The sequence below is a fragment of the Numida meleagris genome, chromosome 3, assembly GCF_002078875.1.
Source record: "Numida meleagris isolate 19003 breed g44 Domestic line chromosome 3, NumMel1.0, whole genome shotgun sequence".
Classification (NCBI taxonomy): domain Eukaryota; kingdom Metazoa; phylum Chordata; class Aves; order Galliformes; family Numididae; genus Numida; species Numida meleagris.
In genome coordinates, this window is record NC_034411.1 from 40,658,476 (window position 1) to 40,682,797 (window position 24,322).

Consider the following 24,322-nt stretch of genomic DNA (forward strand, 5'->3'; position numbering starts at 1 on the left):
TTGAAAAATAGGTCTCACAATGATGTCAGCCAGCTGTGAGTTCCCTAAGATGAATCCCATACTTAGGCATCCAGCTGGATGCATCTACACTCTTCCTTCCTTTTCATCCTCACGGTGTCAGCGGATAGGTGCTTTCTTCTGCCAGCGTTTTCTCTGTTTCGTTTCTCTGTAATACTGAGCAGTATATGGAGTCCTCCAGTATCTTGTAGTCCCCAGCTACAAATAGTGTTGTTTTGTCCCAGAATTAACAGCACCATTGCCAGAGGCTCCCTTACATTACACTCCATCTTCATGGTAAAAATGGAAACTTTTGTGGTCTGCAGTTTCATTTGTGGTTGATTCTACCTTCTGGCTTCAATGAATAAGTGGAATAACTTAATAGAGCCTTTGTGAATACTTGGAAGCCATCTTTTTCATGCTTACAGCTATATCATTGGCTGTAATTTGCAACGTACTGTCTTATAAAACATAAGTCTGATTTAGACCAAATTTCAGAAGTTGGAACAAGAGATCTATTTATAGGCATAAATCCAACTGCACTGTGGCAAAGCAATTAGAAGGTGGTTTTATTTGCAGCTTTCTTGTTCTGCATATTTGTAGTTAATTGCTGCTGTATATAATGCGAGCACAGTATTTGTATGATAGAGCATCTGGAACATATACAGTATAATCAGATAAATGCATAGATATTATAGCATTTGAAATCCTAGTATTCACAAGAGTGAGTTGCGTTTGTTATTAATATGTCTTTTTTATTAAGATAGAAGAATCCATTGTATATCTGTAGCACCAACAGCTAGCCATGGACATTAGTGGTTTTGGATAAGACAGAAACTTGTACCACTGTGGATGACAGTAAGCGACTGCATTCTGCAGAATACATATGGTATCATACCCCAGAGAGGTTTGTAGTTAGTGTCTGAATGCCATCAGCTCCAAAGGCAAATGTAGAAATGTGAGGTGGAAGGCTGCGTGCCAACGAAATCAAAGGGGAAAGCTCTTGCAGGCTTTCCTTAGGACCAAGATTTCACTCCCTGTTTCTTCCTCATTCAGGATTCAAGTCTAATAATCTGTTGTTCTAGTTTAACGTTTCCACTTCTTATGACAGCTAAAATTTGGACTGGACTGTTAAAACCATTTTATTCATGTGCAGCAACACACCCACCATTAGTACAGACATTAGTATGGATTACTGCCACTAATACCATTTTGTTCCTTTTTTTTTTTTCCTTTAAAGAAAATATGGTTTGGATGTGTTAAGGCTTACACATCTGAGCTCTAACCAGCAATGTTCTTTTTTTCACTATAAGACTACAATAAATGCCTCTCAGATTGGAAAACATTCTAAGTAATGGAATTGTATTGGAATAGTAAGTAGGTCTCTTTCTTCTTTTTTTCCTAAATAATCAGAGATAATGTTGTCAGGCTCTGAGAATTCATCTGCAGCAGTTCATTAATGCTACCAGCCCTATTTTTAGTTTTTCCATGGAGTTAAGAAAAACGTGTCCATCTGGGCTGCAGAAAGAAGAAACGTCCTATAAACGTGTTTTTGCTTCCAAGGCCCAGTCTTGGCTCAGTGGGACGAGTAAAGCCTGCCCATGCTGTTGGCAGCATTTTAAAGGCAAGTATTGCTGATCAAGCTTGAAATCTCTGTGGATAATTTGAAAAATTGTAGAGATGGTGTCTCTTGCAAAACTGATCAAACTAAAAGGTGACTTCTCAAGGAATGAAGAGATCCTTTTTTCCACCTTTCTGTAGTAAATGGCACTTGCACTTACAACATTGTAAGTCAGTGGCTTGCTGATTACTGTTTTATCCCCGCTGCTTTGAAAAACAGCGAAGACAAAATGGGGAGAAGGAAAGAAGGGAACTGGGTGGAGGAGTTTGTCACTTCGCATGAAACAGATAAGGATGGAATATTGTAACTTTCTAGCTTTTAAAAAGCTGTATTTCAAACCCTTCCCACTTCAAGTAAGGTAGAGCACTCAACATGATCATAAAAATAGCTTATGAATATGAAAAAGGTGATGGGAAACACACATCACTTCTCCCCTCCTCCTCAGTGCTTCCATTTAAACCTCCTGCAGTGGGTTTGTTACTCTACCAAGGAAAACCATTGCCCTCGACTTCGCTTCAAACACAGCTAAAAGGAATGGTTTGTTCAGCATTACTTCCTGTGGCACCGCATCTTCTTCCTGTGCTGTGGCATCTTCTGGCTGATCTGTTCCATCGCTGTTCAGTTGGAAAAAGGCTTTATTCATTATCTGTAATGCAAAAGGCATGAGTCATCAGAATCATGATAGAGTTTAAGTAGATGAAAAAGGACATGCAATAATCAGTCACTTGGATGAGCTGTAACCAGTACAGGGTAGGCTCGTGGGTGTTAAATAAGCCACTGAAATACTTGTAACGTGAAAGAGCTCTACAATAGCTTGTACACTTAGGTTGTATGAAATCCTTGTATCCTTTTCCCTGGCAAATGAACGTCCCCTGCTGATCTTGTGTCTCACATGGCTCTGACTATTTTTAATTTGGGCTTCCTTTCTACAGGCAGTGATTTTAGGGAGGATCTTGCTTTTAACTTCTTGAGTTCCTAGCTGCTGGAAACCCCCAGGGAAGTGGTGGAATCCTCATCTCAGGAGGTTTTCAAGAAAAGGGCAGGTGTGGCACTTAGGAATGTGGCTTAGTGGGCATGGTGGTGAGGGGTTGACGGTGAGACTAAATGATTTTAGTGGTCTTTCCCAATCTTAATGATTCTATGATTCTAAAGTTACACAGCTACAGGAGGCATATTTTGTTAAACACCAGTGATGCATACTGTACCTTCCCAACAGTGAGGTGGGTGTCACTTATTTTACTGAGATCTGCCTCCTTCCCCAGCAGTGCAGGCAATTTCATATCTGCAAGGAATCTTTGTAGATCCGAGCTGTCTTCCATTCTTAACTCTGGCAAAGTTAATTTAATTTTCCTGGAGAAAAAAAAAAAAGAAAAAAAAAAGGCTGTGTATCCTGTGGTATCAAAGTGTGGTGTTTGGGCAGTTTTTGGGCAGCTGGTGGAAGTTTTTTCTACTAATATTGTGGCATCCCTGGGTTTCTGTGAATCTCTGTTTGCACTAGATGTTACATGCTCACTGGCAGGATCTGACCCTCGCTGGAGAGCAGGAAGTAGGCAGAGCTGCACTGCACACCCTAACCCATTCATTCCTACAGGAGGTCACATGTGTGCCCAAGATGTACCTTGGGGACAGATTTTCAAGCCAGGCTGATGACTGCGAAGGGAGCTCGGCCTCTACTTTGTCCAGGTCATTGCCGTTGATGGGCTGCAGCAGCACCAGCAGAACATTCTTGCCAATGGGGACTTCGGTTGCAGAAAAGGTCTCACTGGTGTCAGTCATGTACTTGAACACCCCAGTTACTGACAGCATGGGGACTGAGATCGCCTTGTTCGAATCAACCCAGAACTCCTGAGGCTCTTTCAGCCGAGAGGCTTTCTTAGCAGTCACTAGAAAACAGATGGAGAAATTTTAAATTGATTCTTCTCCTCCATCCTCCCCCTGCCCCCTAACTGAGGTGTGTGTTTGTTTATAACAGTGTCAGACAAGGATTGCGTGTGTACAATCACAGATACTGTAAGCTTGTGTAACCTCTGCATCCCCTGAGCAGCTGTGCTGACTGTGCACAAGGGCTGTCTATGCTGAACTCATCTGGCAGTGCCCTCACCCAGCTGTAGCTGACTGCTGAGGCAGCCTGGGACTTTGATGCAAGGTAGGTGAGGCACTGGCACAGGCTGCTCAGGGAAGCTGTGTGTGCCCTATGCCTGGAGATGTTCAAGGCCAGGGTGGATAGGGCCCAGGGTAGCTACTTCTGGTGGGTGGCAGCCCTGCCCACGGCAGGGGGTTGGAACTGGGAAGGCTCTAAGGTCTGTTCCAAACTAAGCTGTTCTATGAACAAAAACAAAACCCTCAAAAAAAATTACAGAAAAGAGTTGCTGTTTTTTTTTTTCCCTCATCTCATGAAAAGGAGGGAGCACCTGAAAGCAGCAATGAGCCACTTTCACATTGTCTGTGTAACCTTGCCAAACTTAGTCACAGGAGAGCAGAAGCCAAGAGTGGAACAGAATTAAACAAAAGGGAAAAAATTGGAACTGAGCTTTTAGTTTAAATGCATCAAGTTGGGATAGTAACTGTTTTTAAAAATCTAACCTGGTCTTGGGGAGGGGAAAATAAAGTCACATCCAACTCTTTGTGAGGCAGCAGGTGATGGTAGGCTGCCTAATGGTGTTTCTCACCAGTTTCCCTGAAGCAGCGCTGCCCTCTGGCAAGGGTGAATGCCTGAGGGCACAGACCTTGGAAGAGCTCCAGGCAGTTTCTGCATTCCCGTTAAATGAAAGGAGCTTCCAGAAAGGCTTGACATAAAGTGCCAGGAAGCTGATTGTCTCTGGAGCATTTAATATGACTTCGGATGCAGAAAGTTCGCCATCTGAAGCAAGGGTGCTGCTTGGGAAATTAGCATTTGCTAAATGCTGCCTGTGGGTTTAAAATCATGTAGTCCAACTGCAGTATCTTCACTCACTAGACTAGTTTGTAATTATTTCGCAACTTCAAAAAAAAAAAAACTGAATCAGTAAGAGCTGCACTTAATGTTCTCTGCTGGATTCTGAAGGGCAGTTCCCGCTCAGCAGCAAATGTGGAAACAACTGTGAGCAACTGAAGAGTAGCTGAGACTATTTGAGTATATTTAGCCTTTAGGTTTTTTTTGTTTAGATTTCTGCCATGTCATTTTATCAACCCTTTGGCTCTTGATAGTTTTTCATAAACCTATGTAATGTGCTTCAGAGCAAAACAATGTGTTTTCATTTTTCTTTTCTACAGCTATGAGGCAGAATGTGGAACACGACAGCAGTAGCTGTCATGGTTGCCCCTCCATGGCCAAAGGGCCAAGCCAATGCTGCCATCCATCTCTCACAAGAGTTGATTATCTAATTATTTCATCCTTGAGCCAATATTCTCCAGCCCACAGGTGGAGACTGCAGCATCTTAAGTGCATCATTTTGAGAGAGGAGGCAGCACAGCTGATCCAGTGATATTCAGACCTTCAAGCATGTGTTCCTCAGTGAATAAAATCACAAGTTTCCTCTATAGAAGAGGAAAAATCACTCTGTTAAAAGAAGATTCTTATGACCATGTCAAAGTCTGCAATGCAAAAATTGTTTTTGTAGTGCTATCTCTATGCTAGACCTCATGTTGAGGAAAAGATGATTGTCTCAGCTCACACCTTTCCTTGAGAATTTGGGATCCGTTAATGAGCGCTATAGAACATCCTTCAGTAGCACCCATGAAAGGCAAAGGAAATCTGAAATGCAGTTTGCAGGTAAGAAGATAAAGGTACAAAAGCATTTCATGAACACCAGAGCTCCAGTGCTAGCAGTAGAAGCCCACTTAGAAACTCATGGTTCACTGGCAGTTTTCTGGAATACAGTCACTGGTACACAAATTGCCCTGAATTTTGCCATCTCTGGCATTGCATTCAGGCATTAGGATGCTGAGAACCAACTACACTCGAAGTTGCAGTAGAGAGGGATTTCTGGCACGTCAGCAATGGAATAACGATACGTAATTATGAGATTGCCCTACTTGTAGTTTTGGATATTCTCCCAGCTTCCATAACTGGCAGCTTACTTTCTGACCTTGACATTTCCTTTAGCCTGTGGAAAGGTATTGTTTTTGTTTGCTTTAAACTTACTTTCCAGATGAGTTTTGCCAAAAGCCCCTCAGGACATTTAGTTCTTTTTTGGTAAGAAATCAAGCATAGTACTCTATTATTCACCTTCCCACAACTTTCTTCACCCTTAGCTTCCTGATCTAAGAGAAGTCCCCTGATGCCACCTCCCTCCGTCTCTTCTCCATTGCCCTGGCTGGCTTGTGGCTGGGTGAGAGGAGGTGGTGTGTGGGCAGGACCCTGGGAACAAGACACAGCATGGAGCAGTGCTCCAGGTTCCCATCTGAATGAGCTCTTCTCTCTCACCTCTTGGCCTTGTTTCCACCCGGGGAAGCAGGGTAGCTAACCTCTTCTCCACCCAGCCTGCCTCCAACGTGACTGCTTGCTCCCTCTTACCTGCCAGGCGAACATCCACTGCGAACAGCAAGTCAGTACCTGGATCGAGGTCTGTCAGTAAGTGCTTGCTTTGGCCCTTGCTTTTGGCCTCCACAAAGGCATTTATTTGTTTTGTTGCCTCACTTCGGTTTGTAAAGTCCACAGCTCGTGTGTAGAAAGCATCAGCAGAGGGGAGCAAGTTATGCACAAACTGTTGGGATAAGGGTATGCCAGGGGCAGAGAAGAGGCAGAGCATCTTGGAAAAGAGCAGCTCCTCATCCTGGTTTTTGATGAGGCTTTCGATAGTCCTTAGACTTGCAAGGAGCTTGCGCCCATCCACCCTGGAGGTGCAATTGGAGTCTCCAGAGGGAGGAACAAATCCCAGCAAACCCTGCAAATCAGCGGCCGTCTGGTTGGATGCACCCAGGTAGAAAGACACCAAGGAGCCGTAGAGACTGGTAGGGGACAGGAGGACATTTTGGCCCTGCCATGCTTCCCTCTGCAAACTGTAAAACCGCATGCCAAGAACATGCACAAAGTCCTTCAGGTAGCTCAGTTTCTGCCTCCCATGGACACTCAGGCTTGAGGAGTCCAGCCTGACTTCATCCTTTACATCCTCTTCATAGGCAGGTGTGGTTTGGGATTCAATGGAGGCAGGCACAAATGTTTTCTTTCCCTCCTGGGCCAAGTGTTCCGGCCCCTCACAGGCACTCTCATTGAAAGCATACAAAGTGAAAGGGTGGACGTAGACCCGGTCACAACCCACTGCGATGAGGCACAGGAGCAAACAGAGAAGATTTGCTGCCAGTTTCATGTCGGAAAACCACTTCCGCAGTGTCTGCTGAAAGAAGAAGCGTGGAGGAAAGAAAACTGATCAGCCTATTCTAAATACTGTTCCTTGTATTGATACAGTGAGGTGCTCGTACTGTGTGCGTGTTACAAAGGCAGGAAGCACAATGTCTAGTGCTGGCTATGTTGCCTGCTCACTGAGAAGGCCAGGGCAGCAGGAGGTGGGGAAATGCTAAACATGCACCTAACTGCATTATCCACTGTTGCATCCTGAGGACTGAGCACTGGAAGCAACAGGGCTGTGTATCGCAATGAGCTATGCCTGCAAACTAGACTACTAGTTCTTTCAAAACATTATGATAATGCAGCTATATTGCTCCCGGGACCTAGTTGGAGCTCTCTCTGCAAATTGCTGCACTAAATCTTGCTGACACACGGGCAGGCTAAGCGATTTGCCTGCTGTTACAGGAGAAGTGAGTTTGAAAACCAGGCCTCTTAACGTCCCACCACTGAGCTGTCCTGCTTCGTGTGTCAAGTCAGCATAATGCATGGCACTAACAAAGCACTTTGTGTTTCCACAGCGCAGTGCAAACATTCACTCTAGCTTCTAGGCACACTGCCTCAAGGCTCACTTACACAAACATGCTACCACTGAAATCAAGTACTTATATCCATAGCACCTTTGTTACCTAAAAACAGGGTTAGGAGGAATAAACTCAGTTTTTCTCTGTTGCACAAGCAATCTTCTCCTGCAGTAAAAGGTTTCCTGCTGCTCTTGTTTACCTGACTACAAATGGAGACCTTGCCTGAATGTGGACATTACCAGTGTTTCAGCACAAGGGACGAGGTGCATATAGGGTACAAGAAAGGCATAGACATGTATGCGTGCACATACATATCCAGATACACTTGTATACCCAAACACACCGACAACTTTTTTGTATTTATAATTCTTGCTTTTCCTGTATCCATTTTTTGATGACTGAAAGCTCTGCAAACCTGAGGAGGTGCAACAATCTGTCACTTCGGATTCACGTAGTTGAAATCCAAATGTGTCAGAAATTACTCTTCTGTGAGAGTAACACTTCTTATTGGCCACAATGCCATTATTCGAGGCTACATTTTTACACTACCAGGGGTACCTTGTTCGTTTCAACTCTTTTCACCCTCTTACTGCCCTTTCCAGTCTCTGCAGAGTTCATTGAATGGGCAAAACGCTAACCCAGATCTCATCTCTGCCCTTCTTCCTCCAGTTTTTGAGTGGTGCCAGTCTCCAGGTAGTGCCAGTCTGGTAGCCTGACACTTAAGAAGACACAGTGCGATGTATGTCCCACCAACACTTTAGTTTACATAGAGTGGAAGCACTTGGGATTGAATCCAGCCTTTTGAGAGCTAGCACCCAGCCTGATTTACAAGGTATAACCATATTAATTTTGCTTAGGGATCTCCAGGTGTTTCATGCCTAATAATGCTCAGGTTTGCAGTATCACCACACTCTTACAAATGCAAAATCTGAGATGAACAGACCCTTGGTAATTAGACAGACACCCTGCTAGGTACATTTGCTTGTTAACATGCATTTACATTCCCAGGCTGTAGGTACGTGGCTAACAGGTTGGCTTGCAAATGGAGTCTCTGCTGTTGTAGTTAATCCCACCCCACCTTCTAAATCAGCACATTGGAAGCAGTAGCTGGTGCTGCTGTCCCCTCCATTCTCTGCCTTTATCCTCACAACAGCTGGTGCTGGCAGCTTGCTTCTCCCCAGAGCCACCACGCCAACCTTCATGGGCAGAAACAGCAGAAGGGCAGTTCTCACTGCTGCCACTTAAACAGCCTGATCTGTAGAAAGCGAACATGCTGTGTTTCCCTAAATAAATCCACACAGAGCCTTTTGGAAAAGTAAGAAAACTTGAGCTGAACAACTGGCATTCACAGCAAACCCACCGAGCGTGCTTACTGTCCGCGCTGCTGTCCCCCCGCAGACGCCCTGTCCTCTGGGGCAGGCTCCTTGTGGCTCCTTCTGAGTGCTGTGCTGGGGCCCTGGGGACATTTATGCCCTTCCCAAGGGAGGGGCCTTTCCAAATGTCTCCAGTGGCATTGCACAGAGCTACCTCACAGGTGGGAAGACCGGAAAAAATTACATCAGACCAGAAAGGACCCAATGAAACACGTCTGTGATGTAGCACTGGATGATGCGCAGAATACTCTAGAGATCAATACACAACCTTTAACCCGACCCAGCTCATTTTGTAGCCTGCAGTTTCACATTGACTAAGATGGACACCATGGTTTTGTTATGCGGAAGAACTGATTACAGGACCTGACAATAACTCTGCTCATTTTATGCCAGACTCAAATAAATGCAGGTTTCCTTGTGCCTGCAGTTTTTACAGTCAGACCAGATATTTTTCTTCTTGGATAAGAATCTCTGACTTGTGGCTTGTCACTGTGATTGTGACACATCAGTGAGTGGAGTATGTCACATTTTTAACCTCTTAACCTATCCATAAGATCAACAGTTCACTCATTCTCCTCTTCAAAGCAAATGTGCTGGAGAGAATGAAAATGAGAAGGATTCGGTCACCAGATCCAGGTAACAGAGAATTCACCTCTCCCAGTCTCAACTTCCCACAGTATTATTTAGAAAAAAAAAAAAAAAAAGAAAAAGAAGAAGAGAGTGGGATTCAGAGATCTTCCTGCTGCTTTGGAAGAGAACCTCCAGCTTTGGCACAGAATCATAAAATCATAGTATGGCTTTAGTTGGAAGGAACCTGCCCCCGTGCATGCCCCCTCTTTCTCTTTAAGCAAATAAATGGTGAATTAATCTGGGGATGACACAGTTGGTCTCATTCAGCACCATTATTATAGTCAGCAATTAAAATCCCATGGCCCTAATGGAAACAGAACTGACAACATCCTAGAGGCTCAGTTTTAGAGGGCCAGTCAAGCCCAGTTCTTGCTGTGGTGCTCAGTTACAAGAGGATTTCAAGGAGCAAGCCGAGAGCAAAGAAAGACAGAACAAAGCTTTGGGTGAGTCCAGGCTGCTGGAAGTGGTGGAACTGAAGGTTTTGTCAGTGATATCTGAGCCCTGGTGGAGGGATGGAAGACGTTTATCTCTGCAACACTGCTTTTCAATTGAACAGTTTCACTATTTAAGCTATAATGAGGTCTGATAACAGTCCTGAGCACAGCCATGTATGGCATGCTGTCATGCAACAAGGCCCAAACAAAACGCTTGAAATATTTAAGGTGTTTTCTCCACTTGTTGCTGAAACATCTCAGTCTGAAGAGCATCTGGCCACAGAAAAAGCCCGGTGCATCTGCACCATCTCCAGACAGCTATAAAATGCATGGAGCCCAGCTATGCATCCAAGCAACAGGAGAAGCAGCTCCTGCATTAAGAACGCATCCTGTTCAGCTAAATACTGAAGAGAAAGAGCTGGGTCTCAGATTGCAATCTCCCTTTTTAGCCCTCCGCTCCCCAGGGCCAGTGGAGGTGCACATGGAACCAAAGTGGTTGGACCTGCAGGAGGTGTTGGGCCTAGCAGTGTGCTCTGGGCCAGGCTGCACCATGCCTGTGGGCTGCTGCCAGCCTACTGCATCCTCCTGAGCCAGGCCTGGGCACAGGGAAAATGCAAGTTCCATCTGAAGTTCTCAGTACTGAGGACACAGAAGCCTACGCTGTTTCAGCAAAGGGCACCTTGTGCTCCATAAAACTGAAAAGTATCCTTAATGAGGGTAGCTCAGTAATAAGCTGCCAGACTTATGTATTTATTGTAGACATTAATACTGGATGGGAAGTCATCTAAACCATAGCCACTGTATTTTTAACTCCTTGTGTCATTATGCCTCATCCATGATACAGAAATGCAGTTGTAGCACTTAGATGGAGCAGTCTGGGTAACCCCAGCTTCTAGCTGCCCTGTGGGCCGTGATCACGTCACATTGCAGCTCACGCAGTGAATCGTGGTCTCCTTTTCAGTCTGTAGGCATGGTTCCCAACAGCAGCAATTTCCTTATGGCGATAAAGCCTTTGATTTCAGCCCACGTTTATGCCCCAGTGCAAAGCTCAGACACAAATTGCCCAAATTTGCCAGTCACTTATGCTCATTCAATTAATATCCCCCTACAATTATGCATCATACACCAGTGCATGTCTTGGATCTCTAGCATTAATCTTTCAGTTTATACTAAAGAAGATACTTTCAGACTATGGAGAGTATGCACTGCCGCAACTGGGAACATATTTTATCCCAGTATGACTTAATTACAGTTAGTTTTTCATTTCACTTCTGAGCCATTTTTAATAGTAGAGAGCACAAGCATTATCTTAATTACTATATGTGGACCCTTTTGTCGGGCTTATTTTTGTTGAGTTGCCATGATTTTAGGAATGATGTTATGCTTGAAGAGCTAGACTTCAGCCAAATGACAGTCTCTATCATAGAATCATCAAGGTTGGAAAAGACCTCTAAGATCATCCAGTCCAACCATCCACCTATCACCACTAAACCATGTCCCTCAGTACAACGGTTAAATGTTTCTTGAACATCTTCAAGGACAGTGACTCCACCACCTTCCTGGGTGGCCCGTTCCAGTGCCTGATCACTCTCTTGGAGAACAAGTATCCCACCTTTCAGCTATGATGACTGTGGATTTGCTTCCCCAAAGAGAACTGTGGCAGAAAAATTGCACTGGAAAAGAAAACGGTTGAAAAACTTTCATAGAAACATAAGGTTCAAAAAGACCACTAAGATCTTGTCCAACTGTCTAACCATCCCCATCATGCCCACTAAGCCACATCCCTAAGTGCCACACCTGCCCTTTCCTTGAAAACCTCCAGAGACAGCAATTCCACCATTTCCCTCGGGGTTTCCAGCAGACAGGAACTCAAGAAGTTAAAAGCAAGATCCTCCCTAAAATCATTGCCTGTACAAAGAAAGCCCTAATTTGTTGTTGCATTACAAATCTCATCTTGCAATAGCCAAGGTAAAGGTATAAAGAAGCACAGACGTCTCAAACCTGCTGCTCAATGAAGAGGTTCCTGTCCTTTTTTTGCCTGACTCCTCCTGATCTCTGGATGGGTCTTGGGTCTCCCTTTTATACTCACACTTACATAAGCTGGCCCAAGCTTCTTTCTCCCCCTGCACTGCCCTATTTTTTTTTTATTTTTTTTTTAGAGCTGCTTCTGTTTTTCCTGTTTGTTATTCATGGTCACAGCTGCCTTTTCCAGAGAGGGAGCAGGGAGTGGCTGAAAATCTGCTCCTGCTGGTACTGCAGTCACTGCTCTGCTTGCAGCCTCCCTCATCTCCTTTGCTCCACTGAAAAGAAATCCCTTTGCTAGCCTCTCTCTTCTGAAGTGCAAACAGGGGATTCACTGTGCTGCCCAAGAAAACTTATGTGGGCTGTTGCTGCCACTGCTTACTTACGTTAAAAACTGTCAGCTACGGTTCAGAATTTTTAACCCTAGTAGAAGAATATTGATCTTATAGCCAGAAGTGAGAAATTCGGTCTTCAATAGGAAAAAACGTTTTTGTCCAAGACCAAATTTCAATTGATTGGCAAGCCAGCAATTCTTTTGCTGAAGAATTGTCAGCCTTGTCTCCATTCTGCCAAAGCATTCATTGATCCAGAGAGTTCTGGGAAAGGCTGGATAAAATTCAGCACTTTGTGCAGAGACAATAATAAATATTTTATTCTGGTTTTTTTGTTTGTTTGTTTTGTTTTCCAGCCTTCCAAATTTCAAAGGGGCCAGACACACTACTAAGGACAGCATCGTAGTAGCCTCGTGTGAAGTTAGGATGCAATTTATGGAGAAAGAAGTGACTCTGGAGAGAGGATAATGAATGATGCTGCTCAAACTGAGCCCACAGGCAGTGCTAAGAACCTCAGCACAAGTTCTTCATAGGCTGAGTTGGCACTTCTGGCCTGCATTGATTATGAATTCGTACAGAGTTAACTCAGAGTGCCTGCATATAGTCATATATCATTTGTTACTAAAATTTAAGAGTATCTTTCTTTAAGACTAAATTACCTTGAATAGGAAGCAGGACACAAACAGTTTATCTATACAACCTGTGGATTTAAGTTGGTAACCACAAATCTCTAATACCCATCAGTGTTCAAAACTCTCTTTTTCTCTCTCTCTTTTGCTTTGGAGAGGGAACGTTGCATCAAGTCTTGACAAGGCACTAAGATGAGAGGACAAACTACAAAAAAGACAAGAAAAAAAGAGAGAAAGAAGAAGCCTGTGTGGGAGGACTTGACAAGAAGTAGCCAGGGAATAATGCTTTATGGGTAGGTGCACAATAGCAGGATGCTGGAAGGAAGAGCATTTGTGAAACCCCCAGTAAAATCTTTGTAGAGCAACCAAATGCCCGGGGATACCATCGCACTTTGGTTTGGAAGAGTAACCACTGGGACTGGAAGAGCAAACACAAAATGATGAAGGCACACACCAAGTCCCGACTCTGTTTTGCCATAATGCCAGAGTCAGTCAGTTCCCAGTAAAACTACAGGCAGAAAACAAAAGGAAGTGTCTCGCTTCATATACAAACTGCAGAAGGCACTGCCACAGAATGCTGTGGAAACTGGAAGCGCTAACTGGAGCAAAAGAAATTATATGAAATCACTGAGGACACAGCCATCAGAAGCTGCAGAACACGATGGTCCAGGTGCTAACTCAGGAGATCCCCACACAATCAGCTGTCTGAGTCCTAGTTTGATCCATGTAGTAGCTCGTACACTCCTCTAAATGCCTGTCTACAGCCTGTGATGGAAATGGAGATATCTGAGCTAAGGTCAGCTTAACCTGGCTCATCTAGCACCAATGGAAATACTATTTCAGTGTTAACTGTCAGTGAAGCATCACATCCAGCAAACCTGACCCGAGCAGGGCAGTGCTCCTTTGTACGCCACATTTAGGAGCCCACTGTTGTCTCTTCAAATAAATCAATAAGCCCTGGGAAACGTGAATAATTTTCAAAAACGGTGTCTAGGCTCCTAATATTAGTTAGCCACTTCTCAGGGATTTTTTTCTTTTCTTGCTTAGTCAAAGCACCTGTACTAACTAGCAGCAGATTCACTGCTCTGGGGTCTGAAATTTGTCCCTCTACCTCCTGCTGAACATTTGGGGTCTGTTCTCACTTCTGCTGCAAAGTACTCATTGGATTTTTCCAGAGTAAATAAGTAGGTAAGAGTCAGGTAGTACAGATCTGCAGGTTGGCCAGGCAGGTTTCTGCATGATAGTAAACCAATCTTCCCCCCTGTTCCGTGACAACTGTGGCAAGTTCCCATGGGCTCAATTTCTTTGTTTACTTTTCTTATCTCTGATGGGGAAAGGCTGTGCAAAGTAATTTTTTGGACTATTTTAATAACACTTTGATAAGGAATAGCTTTGTATGTAATTTTTATTTTCCCATGTTCTCTCTGTACACCTGACTTCTGCCCTTGTTGGCGGAACACATTTTTCTGTGAAAGCAGCTGGTGAACATGAGGGATGTACTCAGCACTTGCCCAATTTTTTGTGTAAAGAGGATTGCAAAAATGCTTCTCAATAATAGCATTCAAAGTACAGATGATGAAAGAGAGATTATCCCGCTTTTGCTGCTGGTTCTCACAGTGAGGAGCAGCACAACTAAACCCAGGGACCATGTGAGTGAAGGTTAACCCTAATGCCAACTTTTCAGCATGGAAATTGAATCAGTGCCATGCTCGACTTGGTCATATAATCATAAAATCACTACGGTTGAAAAGACCACTAAGATCAAGTCCAACCATCAGCCCACTCCCACCGTGCCCACTGACTATGTACATCCCTCAGTGCCACATCCACACAGTTCTTGGACACCTCCAGGGATGGTGACTCCATCACCTCCCTGGGCAGCCTATGTCAGTACCTCACTGCTCTTTCTGAGCTTTCCTGTGGCACAACTTGGAGACACGTGTGGTGAATGGTCAGCTAGTGGGCTGACTCAAGTAGCTGGGGCCTCCCCAAACAGTGCACGGGGCACTCTGTTCCCGAGGTGCCACAAGCCCTCCTGCCTGATGCAGGAGGCTGCTCCTGACTCCCTGCAGCAGCAGCACCACCACCTCTGCATCTGCTTTCCCCTTGAGGGAGACCTTTCTGCTGCTGACCACCTACCCGCAAGCCTCACCTAACAATGCAACACCTCCAAACGAGCATATATTAACACCAGCAGGCGTTGCCCCGGCTTATAATTACATTCGGTACGATACAGCTGCTGTTAGCAGGCTCTGAGCTCCGGCTACAGCCACGGCGGGGCCGCTCGGAGCTCAACAGCCCACAGGAGGACAGCAGAGCAGAGCAGAGCAGCAGCTCCGCCCACAGGCCGCCTCCCGCCTCTCCTCAATCCTGAGCCAAAGCTGCCGCCGTGCGGAGGGCCCCGGCCTCGCAGCACTTGGAAATGCCGTTAACCTCTCCTCGCTTCGCTCAGCCAACAGCTCTGGAAGCAAGGGGGATGAAAATTAAACGTAGGCCCACTGGTGTTTTCTTACAGGAAATAACGAAAGCTTGTGACTGAAGTTTCTGAGGGTTCAGTAAGTGGCAAAAAGCAGTCAGAGAGCAGAGTTTCCTGCTCTTTTGTTTGTACTGGATGGTTCCTAAGCAAGCGCTTGAATGTTTGCTGTGGTTTTGGGTTTATTTTATTTTTATCTTGCCTTATTTTTCCACCTTTTCAGTATTAACTGTAAAATAACATGTTAGCCTACCGCCTAAAGGAGAGAACTGAATGAGTTCAGTGAATTCAGCCCAGGATGCTCCCGGTGAGAAAAGAACTGGGACTGCCTCTAGTCAGGGTGTTGGAACGCAGACTGATGGAAGCCTTTGTAAATCCTAAGCTCTCAAAAAGCCCAGTGGGTGCTCTGACATCTATACTCCTGTACAATCTGAGTTCCTGTAGGGCCTTCCTGCGATGCAGGCGTTGAGGAGGTGCAGCAGCTGGCTCCTCTCCCACACTGCCACTTGGTGTTTCACAGTTCAAAAGAGAAGAATAAAGATACGTAATCTTAAAAGCACCTTTTTGTTTGTTAAACAGCCCCTCTTCCAAAGTAATGTATGAATGCAGCAGCGCTGGCTCAGCTCTGACAAAAGCCTGGAACAGCAGCTCAGATAGCTATGCCTATTTGTCTTGGTAAAGCACTTACAAGGCTGCCCAACTGATACTGCAGCTGCCAGCACAGATAATGCTGTCGTTACTCACCAGAGCACACTGGATGATGTCTTTTGTCTTTCCTTCTTGGTGCACAAGGAGGGGAGAAGCAATTTTTTGCCAGGCTTGGGCAGGGAGGGCAGAGAAGTAGCCTACTTGTAGGGTCTGTGAGTGCTGGGGCATCCCAGACAAGGTGGGCTGCAGCAGGGGGCTGCCCTGGGTGTTGTAGCAACTCAAGGTGACAGCGCAGCCCTGGGGTACGCCTGCCCTGAGTCAGCATTTCATTGCCAGCAGTCAGTGACTGCAGAGCCACAGGTGGTGTGAGCATGTTTGAGTCCTAAGACCACATTTGGGACAGACACCTCTTTAGGTCAAGGCCCTTTTGCTACTACTTGCATGGAAAAAGCAACCAGGCTGTGGCCTCTAGCCGCTCTCTGATGTGCAAAATGATACTGAGCATTCACTGTAATTTTGGCCTCCTCCTTTGGATGAGATTTTGATATCTTGCAGTTCCTCCAAGGTATTTTTTTCTTTAATAAAAATCAGAGCAGGATTTTCAAAGGGCAGTTTTTAAAGCCCCTCCCCTTGATTTCCAGTACCCCCTGTCTTGTTGCTCTGCGGCATTTTGCACTAGGCTGGCCATGACACTTAGTAGGGCAGCCTAGTCCTCAGGCCTGGCTTGCAGTCCCAGCACAACCCCTAGAACTCTGCGTGACATTCATCATCTTCCCAACCTCCCCTCCCTTTGCCTCTGGAAATGAGTGAGAGAAGGATGTTACCCCTACAGAACAGGCCAGAAAAAGCCTGTATTGCTTTACTGCTGAAAGCTGAAGGAAGAGTCTTTAAAAACTAACCCCCAAGCTCAGCTCAATTTCATCTGGTCTCAGCTATAGTTGCAGCATTATAGCATGTTCCCAGTTAGCAAAGATGCGTGCAGGAGCATGAGCAAACTTCACCAGGCTGCAAGATACTGGGCAGAAGTCCACACTACATTGGGCCAAAGTAATGGAAAGTATAAGAAACAGTGTGGTTTCATGTGACTGTGGCTGTGACATTTGGATTCAAATCAATGCAAAGTTCAGAAGGCGCCAAGCTGTTTAAAATGAGACTAATCTCAAAGACAGAACAAAGATGTTTTATATAACTTCATACAAAGTCAGAGGAAGAAGGAAGGACAGAGAGTTGCTCAGTTTCACAGAAGGCACCTCGGTCCACATAGTAAATCCTATCCATAAATCAGTGCAAATATAAGGAGTGCTATAAAGGGACCCAGACAAAACCAGTCGTGTTTCTCAAGCCCCTGGAGACAGCACAGAATGAAATCATCTGGCCTAAAACAGCCTCTTAGAGAAGGACAGACAGTAGTGGAAGGGCTTTGCTAGCAGCCAACAAGCACTGGAGAACCTGGGATCAGTCAGGTCAAAAGCTACAGATAAACCCTGAAACATTAAACTGATGACAGGGCATGAGGTTTAGTGACAACAAGGTTATGAAAGACTTAATCAGGTTGTTGTCATTTGAATAACCAACTTTAAATCCTGAGTGACCAGGGTCCACCTGGTGTCAATGGGGAAGGAGTTACGTAAGTGTGACTAAGAAAAGCAGACACCAGATGTTGAAAAATGTGGGCTGAAAGTCAGAGCTGTAGCATGAAGCTCAGCAAGAGGCCAGGGAGAAGTGGACATAACAATTTCCTGTGTTGGGCCTTTCGGGTTCCTTTTGTGTCACCTTGAGTAACAGCTGAATAGAGAGAGACTAAGAGTCTTCCCCAGATGAAAAGCAGTTACAGCTACAGAAAACCAAATGAAACCTTATGCCTTCTCAGTGAAAAGGCAACAGTTCAAGGAAATCTGATCTGACAGCACTGATGATGGAAAAGGAAATGAAGTCTCATCACTCAAGCTCTGGAGAACAGGAACAAAGGTATCACCTCCGGGGCAAAAGAAAAAGTAAAATCCCACCTCTCTGAGCTACTCTCCTGGCTATGGGCTGGTGGTTCCCAGGCTCTGTATTTCGCACAGCCTCCAATAGGAGCCTATATCCTTGGTACCAGTAGTTTGAATGATGCCTATGGGCAGCTGAACTAGTGCTCACACTCTGTAGGTTTTAGAGCCCTTGGATAGGGCTGAGGATACAAATAGAACTCCATGCAGTTTAAGGAGCAGGTGTTTAATGATGGTGCATAGAGAAGAAAATGCTGTTCAGCTTCACCAAACATTTCCAGCCTGTGCATCACATGCACTCTGCACTGTCAACTTGACACCTTGCCCAGTCACAACTACAGGAGCCTACTGGTTTTCCAGAGAAGGCCTGCTGGAAACTAATTGCATGCACTCTGACATTTATATCTCAGCTGTTCTTGTCTTCACACCTGTGCAGGTACTCTCTTTGCAGGGCCAGGACAGACCTGCCCTTTCACCCCTGCTGGGACAGGGGCAGCTGGAGAGAAACCAGCTGTCCCTGAGACAGCACAAGCACAGAGAAAGGAATTTGTTTCTCAAGACTGTCACAAGCCCTGCTTTTACAGTGCTTTAATGTGATAATATGTCCATTGCAACAGCTTGCCAAGCAAACGTGTACAAAGCCTGCTGTCACAGCCTCTTATTATCTGTGTTCACCTCATTCTCCAGCATTAAAGTCCACTCAACTTTTTCCTCAGAGGACCAGCGCATCTAAGGATCAAATCCTTTCTAAGTTGGTGGATCTAGTACTGTCTGTCAGTACCATGAGCTGTAACAACACGTTTTTGTTGTCTGCAATGCTACAATGTGATGGAAAGTACAGTGATAATAGTGGAGTGGTACAATCCTAGGCTGCAGCAAATAAGAACAAGCCCATGCGCAACAGCCATGGCTGCAGAAACAAAGGAGGAAAAACTGCTTACCTTCAGAAGGGCTCCAGTAGGCAGGAATCTCCAGCAAGATACCCTCACCTCTACTGCCAACCCTTAAATGAGGCCTGGGAATGGGTGGATGCTGGCTCCACCTCTTCCAGTCACTCAGGGGCATTGCGTGCACCTGAGCTCCCCTGGGTTGGCCTGCCTTCCCACTAGGTGCTCTGTCACTGTTTTAAGCTGTGACTTAGCATTTCTGCTACACTGTCCGTAGCGGAATACCACAAAAATAATAGATTTTATTGGCATCCCTGCAGTTATCCATGGCAAAGACGCCAGGACAAACAGGTATAATTGCCTTTTTACTCTTATCAAGGTAATTCCTTCATGTCAAATCTCCCAGACACGTCCACCTTTCAAAACCACTTCTATAGCCTTTCCCTTTTATCTCCCCATTACCTTGTATCTTATATGTATACTGCTGTTCCAGCAGGGCAGGATGTATCTTAAAGTTGCCTATCCACACAGAAACAAGCACAATGCAGAGTTTAATAGGCCCTACTATACATAAATCTAATACAAATAATTTCCCTGATGAATGAAGGAACCAGCCACTGTCATTCATAGAGAGATGTTCATTCCTCTCTTTTCAACTGCCCTCCCCAGGCATTGTCTCTTTATGCCACTTTCAGGCAGACTTGAACTAAGGCTGAGATCTCAGAGAGGTGAATTTTCACGCAGCATCATGACTTGAAGCTTCATGCTGGGCTGGGGGAGTGAGGGAGGTGGAAGGGCTGTCTCTGCCCTCTGAGTGAACTGCTGCAGTGTGAAAACATCCCTTATGATGCACCAGAGTACACACATAGGAGAGAAACTGTATCAATTCCCCTCCAGCAGCAAGAGCGCCCATCAGCTGAGCGTAGCAGATGTAGAAGCTCTGCGTCCAGGGTGCTGAGGACTTCCTTCTCCAGCCTTCATGTTAGTTTGTCATGTGAGAACAAGCCTAATCCACAGCATCTCTGTGTGGGCTAAAGAGCATTACTGTTTTAACCACTGTCTGAATGTGGGACACAGGGTACATCACATCCCTAAGGCTCATGTTGGCATTTGTGCCCTTTGCCTGCCTTAGTCTTTTAGCTGAGATTCATCTCACTTGATACACAAGTTTGATAGCTGGGCATCTACAGTAAGCTAGGCCATGAAGCTTCCCCTGCAGGCAGTCAAAAGACACAGTAATTTCCAGAGAGGTCTTATGGATGAGGACGCAATGATCACTCGCTGGAGGCACAGCTCTTCTGCACTGACTGTAGAAAAAGCAGAGGTGAATAGTTTGGGATCTGTTCTGCAAACTCAGAGTTTGGTCAAATTACTGCCACATTTGGAGCACAAAGCCTGGCCCTTCTCACACATTTGGACAGCATCTGTATTCCTGGACAATGGGAACTTGGTCTCAGGAGGGAGCCTGCAGACATCAACAATGGGTGCAATTATGGAGAATAAACATGTGAGAAAGCTTTGCTCTCAGCACTGCTGTGAAAAATAGCAGTACAGAAAGGAATTAATTCTGTTTCACTTAATTGCTCTCCATAAATCATCTTTGACAGCAAGCTCTGACTGGTCCACCAAAGGGCCAATTAAAGCAAAGGGAGGCTGAGCAGTGTTTGTACTCTGGGCTATGTTTTGTATTACAGGAACTGTGATTTGTTCTGAGAGGGTGGCATCTCTTGTCTTTCAATGTATGGAGGGGTATCCATGACTGTTTGGCTCTGAAACCTTACCATTGTTTCTTCAGAGGATCCTCAGCACTGACATCCTCTCTAGGACAGTGTTTTTCTGTCTAATGCGAGACGTGATATTCCAGGCAGCAAAAGTACAACAGGAGATGAACAAGGTTGTGAAACCCAGATCTCAGTGGCAAGTGTGTTTGGTTTTAAAATCCTGTGTTACCGTGCACACGGAACTCCTTCCATGCACAGTCCGATAGGATCGATCCCTCCCTCAGGTAATATCTCCTGCTACCTGCCCTGCTCTGAGCTCTCCGCACCAGCTTCCACCGCCTCAAACTTGAGGCCAGCCCTTGCACATCTCAGCCCTGCTGTCCTTCAACAGGGTCAACATCTGGCCACAAAGACAGCCCCACCATCGGGCATGCTAGGTTTTTCTCAGGTGTGGGATGAAAAGGGAGAGCTTGCAGTAGCTGCAGAGACTACACCCTCCTGCAGCTCTAGTTTCACTCCAGTGGCTCGCTGCCACCAGGGCTTTCCTCAGGAGCTACATACCTTGAAGTCAGTGGCCACCTCCTGCCCGGCCCCATGTCCTCATTGGGGCAGTGGGGAGTGGTGCCAGGCCCCGTGTCAGCTCATTGCCACCAGGTGGGCACAGCAGCCCTGCCCCAGGGAGGGCCTGGCACCACCTCCCCGCTCCCACCCCAGCAGTTGGTGTGGCTGGGCCAGACGCTTTCCCTTCCTGTTTGCTTTCAGGGTGTTCATCATCTCCCGTGCTGCTCAGAGCTGCTCCCACAAGTTTCTCCCCTTGCACCCTGTTCTGCTAGACCTCAGCCCACTGCATTTCTCCCTGTTGGGAGCCATGCCCTACCTCTTCCACGACTCAAAGCCGAGGCCACCACCACTGCCGCAGGAGGCACGTGCCACCCACAGCTCAGGGAAGGCCTACCAGGAGCTGAAGCAGGAGTGCCTGCGCAGTGGCTGCCTCTTCGAGGACCCTGACTTCCCCGCCAGCAATGCCTCCCTCTTCTTCAGTGAAAAGCCACCAATTCCCTTCCTCTGGAAGAGGCCTGGGGTGAGTATACAATGTCCATTTGCCCCGCTGTTCCGTGGGATTGCTGCTGCATCCAGCAGTGAAATGTCCATATTCCCTTGTTCATGTGAAGGCTTTTGGTTTATTCATTTTAAATACTGTATGTAGTTTTTCTTCTGTTCTGCCTTCTGCAGCTTAATGTGCAGCCACACATAATGTGCTCATGTTTATGTACATGCATAAATAACTTTCTAATCAGGCTTCTCTCCCACATCATTTCTAAACAAAAGTAGTGTAAAGATGAAAATGAGAGGGCACGCAAGTAATTAAAGGTAAAATGCGTCATGATGATGTGATGACTACTTAAAAAACAAGTGTTCTTAATGGAGGAAATTCGTAATTAAGGCTAAACAGGAAAAGAAAAGCCTTTTAACTTTTAAAAATGAGAGATGCTTGCTTCCTTCATGAAGCACTGAGAAATTAGGAATACATGCCACGGTTATTGAGCCATTCAGCAGTAGCCAAGGGCTCGACGAGTATCTCTTAATGCATCTTGCATAACAGTCATTAATAACACAGTGATTGCCTGAAGCTTCACCAGTCACATGCTCTCAGATCACAAACCCACCATCACCCCAGGTTCCCAAGTTTAACTAGCAGCCACAGAAAATTTGTGGCTAATTTCATTTCTTTGCTAACACTTGACATTTCTTCTCTTTTCCCTCGTAGTCTGAAAGCTTCTCACTTAGTAGAGAGCTTTCCTTAGCCGATAGTGATAACAAGAGAGAACAAGAACAAAAGAGGCTTAGAGATGAGTTTAATTTTTAGCTTCACTTAATCCACGAGAAGCATTCAATTGCCTTAGTGTCTGAGAGCTGAGTCCCACCGCAGTGTTATTAAAGCCATTACTCCTCAACAAGTTTCAGCTATGAAAACCCAGGAGATGGCCCCAATGGCACTGATGCCACCTTGCCTGGAAGTGCCCTGAAAGACAGGTGGACTGCCCCAGGAGCAGGCTGGAGGTGCAGGTGGCCTTCCTCCAAGGTGTGACTGGTAGCAGCTGAGAGCTTCTGTGTCACTGTATGTGGTACCCAGGGACAGAGGAGAGTGGTCTGTCTGTTGTACTTACTGTTCTCAGGATGTTTGTAAGCTGAAGTGGAAATATTTCTATGATGAATAAGTCGCCTTATACAGTCTCTGGCTTTACACTCCAATTTCTGCCATGCAAAAAAAAAAATTGAACTTCTATGAGAAGCACAGCAAGGAATACAGCTCAGGGGAGTTCATGAGGATGAAAAAAAAACCCAAGTTTTTTTTACCCAAGGGTAAATTACCCTTTTCTCATTGTGTTTCCCTTTCTCTTCCTTTGTTAATTCATATCTGAATTAAACTGTTGGGGTAGCTAGTATATCTGTCATTTATTTCTAATAGCTCATTTACTTCTAATAGTCTCTAGCTTTCCCAGAGACTTGTAAGGTGAAGAATGAAAAACCAGGAAAGGAAGACAAAGGTATTTTACCCATGGTCTACAGGAGGAATTAATAAGGAAATTATCCTAATATGAACAGCCGACAGGAACTATGTACTGGCAACAAACAGGGAAATATAAGCACAAAAATAAGGCTCCAATAAACCTCAGCTTTTCTAAGATCTCCATGTACCTACTCTACCAATATAGGACAGAGACCCAAGGGATGCTATTTATCTTCCTGTAACTCTGAAGAAACATAAGCAGCAGGAGAGGTACAGGTGCCCCTTTTCATCTCCCTGAGCATTGCCCTGCCCTGCTTCTTGGCAACACCCTTCTGCAGGTGAAACCTTGAATTACTATCTGCTGCGCACGAATGCAGGACTTAATTCTGGGCTTTGTCCTTTAACTTTCTAAAAGAACTGATTAAATTGATATACTACCCAGGCTGAAGATCCCTTTAAGAATACTAATTAATTAATTTAAAAATATTTAAATATTTTAAGAATATTTTTGCAGCATCCACTCATAAATTGCAGTGCTTGGTTTTCTTTTCTGCAGCAGAGAATGTGACACAAGTCCATTCAAAGTCGTCTGAATTCCTTTTCATTGATTTTTATTTGTGCTTGCTTTAGATACAGAGATTGAAAATATTTTGCCATTTGTTAGCTGTAGAGCAATGAGCCATGAAACTCTCACAATGCTCAGCATCATTTGCACGTATGTCAGTGTATCTCAGCTCTTGCTAGCACGCAGAGTTTCTTGGTAACAGCTAAAAGCAGTGCTTGCTGTGAGAACCACATTCCTCAGGAGCACTCGTGCTAAAATAAGGCACGTTCTTCAAGATCAGCTACATTATCAGCTGTCATGATACTCATATCTAAAGGCAATGAGCTGTGCTTTTATCACTCCCGTCCCATCCACACATGACTGGGTGTATTTAACAAGCAGGTGGGCCAGGTGACAGGGAGGTGCTGTTTGGTTTCCCTGTGCCAGGTACACTGGGGACACGGCTTAACCTCACCGCCACCTCCTCTGTAGCAAAGGCAAACAGAATATGCAACCAGCTTCCTGCCCAAATGCTGCCTCTGTGGGACTGGCTTCATGGGTGTTGCTTCTTCATCTGTGGCTGTGTGCCATTTTCCTCTGCCATCTAAGTGATTCTTTCTTCCCCTCAGCTGTGAGAGTTGGCTTATTGGCTTCTGCAGGTGTG

General features: G+C 45.3%; 2 protein-coding genes across 9 annotated transcripts in view; one reads left to right on the forward strand and one right to left on the reverse strand.

Annotated features, from left to right (window-relative positions):
- Nucleotides 1,199–19,006, reverse strand: AGT (angiotensinogen). 5 transcript variants are annotated; one of them, XM_021390993.1, is made up of 5 exons: nt 18,936–19,006; nt 6,114–6,930; nt 3,237–3,501; nt 2,824–2,968; nt 1,199–2,264 (listed from the first exon to the last, which is right to left on the reverse strand). In XM_021390993.1, exons 2-5 carry the CDS (start codon nt 6,904–6,906, stop codon nt 2,073–2,075), a joined length of 1,395 nt encoding a protein of 464 aa, XP_021246668.1. In that variant the 5' UTR covers nt 6,907–6,930; nt 18,936–19,006; the 3' UTR covers nt 1,199–2,072. The 5 variants fall into 5 exon arrangements, with proteins under 5 accessions (XP_021246668.1, XP_021246666.1, XP_021246669.1 ...); XM_021390991.1 differs by having other exon boundaries at nt 6,114–6,933; nt 18,936–18,999; XM_021390994.1 differs by lacking the exon at nt 18,936–19,006 and adding an exon at nt 11,904–11,988 and having other exon boundaries at nt 6,114–6,933.
- CAPN9 (calpain 9) overlaps nt 20,597–24,322 on the forward strand; it is a 29,287-nt gene continuing 25,561 nt past the window's right edge. For 2 of the 4 annotated variants that reach the window (XR_002436682.1, XM_021390986.1), the window contains exons 1-2: nt 21,100–21,256; nt 21,365–21,683. Coding sequence is in view for 2 of the 4 variants with exons in the window: in XM_021390986.1 (XP_021246661.1) it covers nt 21,471–21,683 (213 nt within the window). In the remaining 2 variants the exon portion in view is untranslated. Of the gene's footprint in view, nt 20,887–20,958; nt 21,257–21,364; nt 21,684–24,322 lie in introns of those variants that run through there. The other 2 variants (XM_021390987.1, XR_002436683.1) reach the window with 2 other exon arrangements.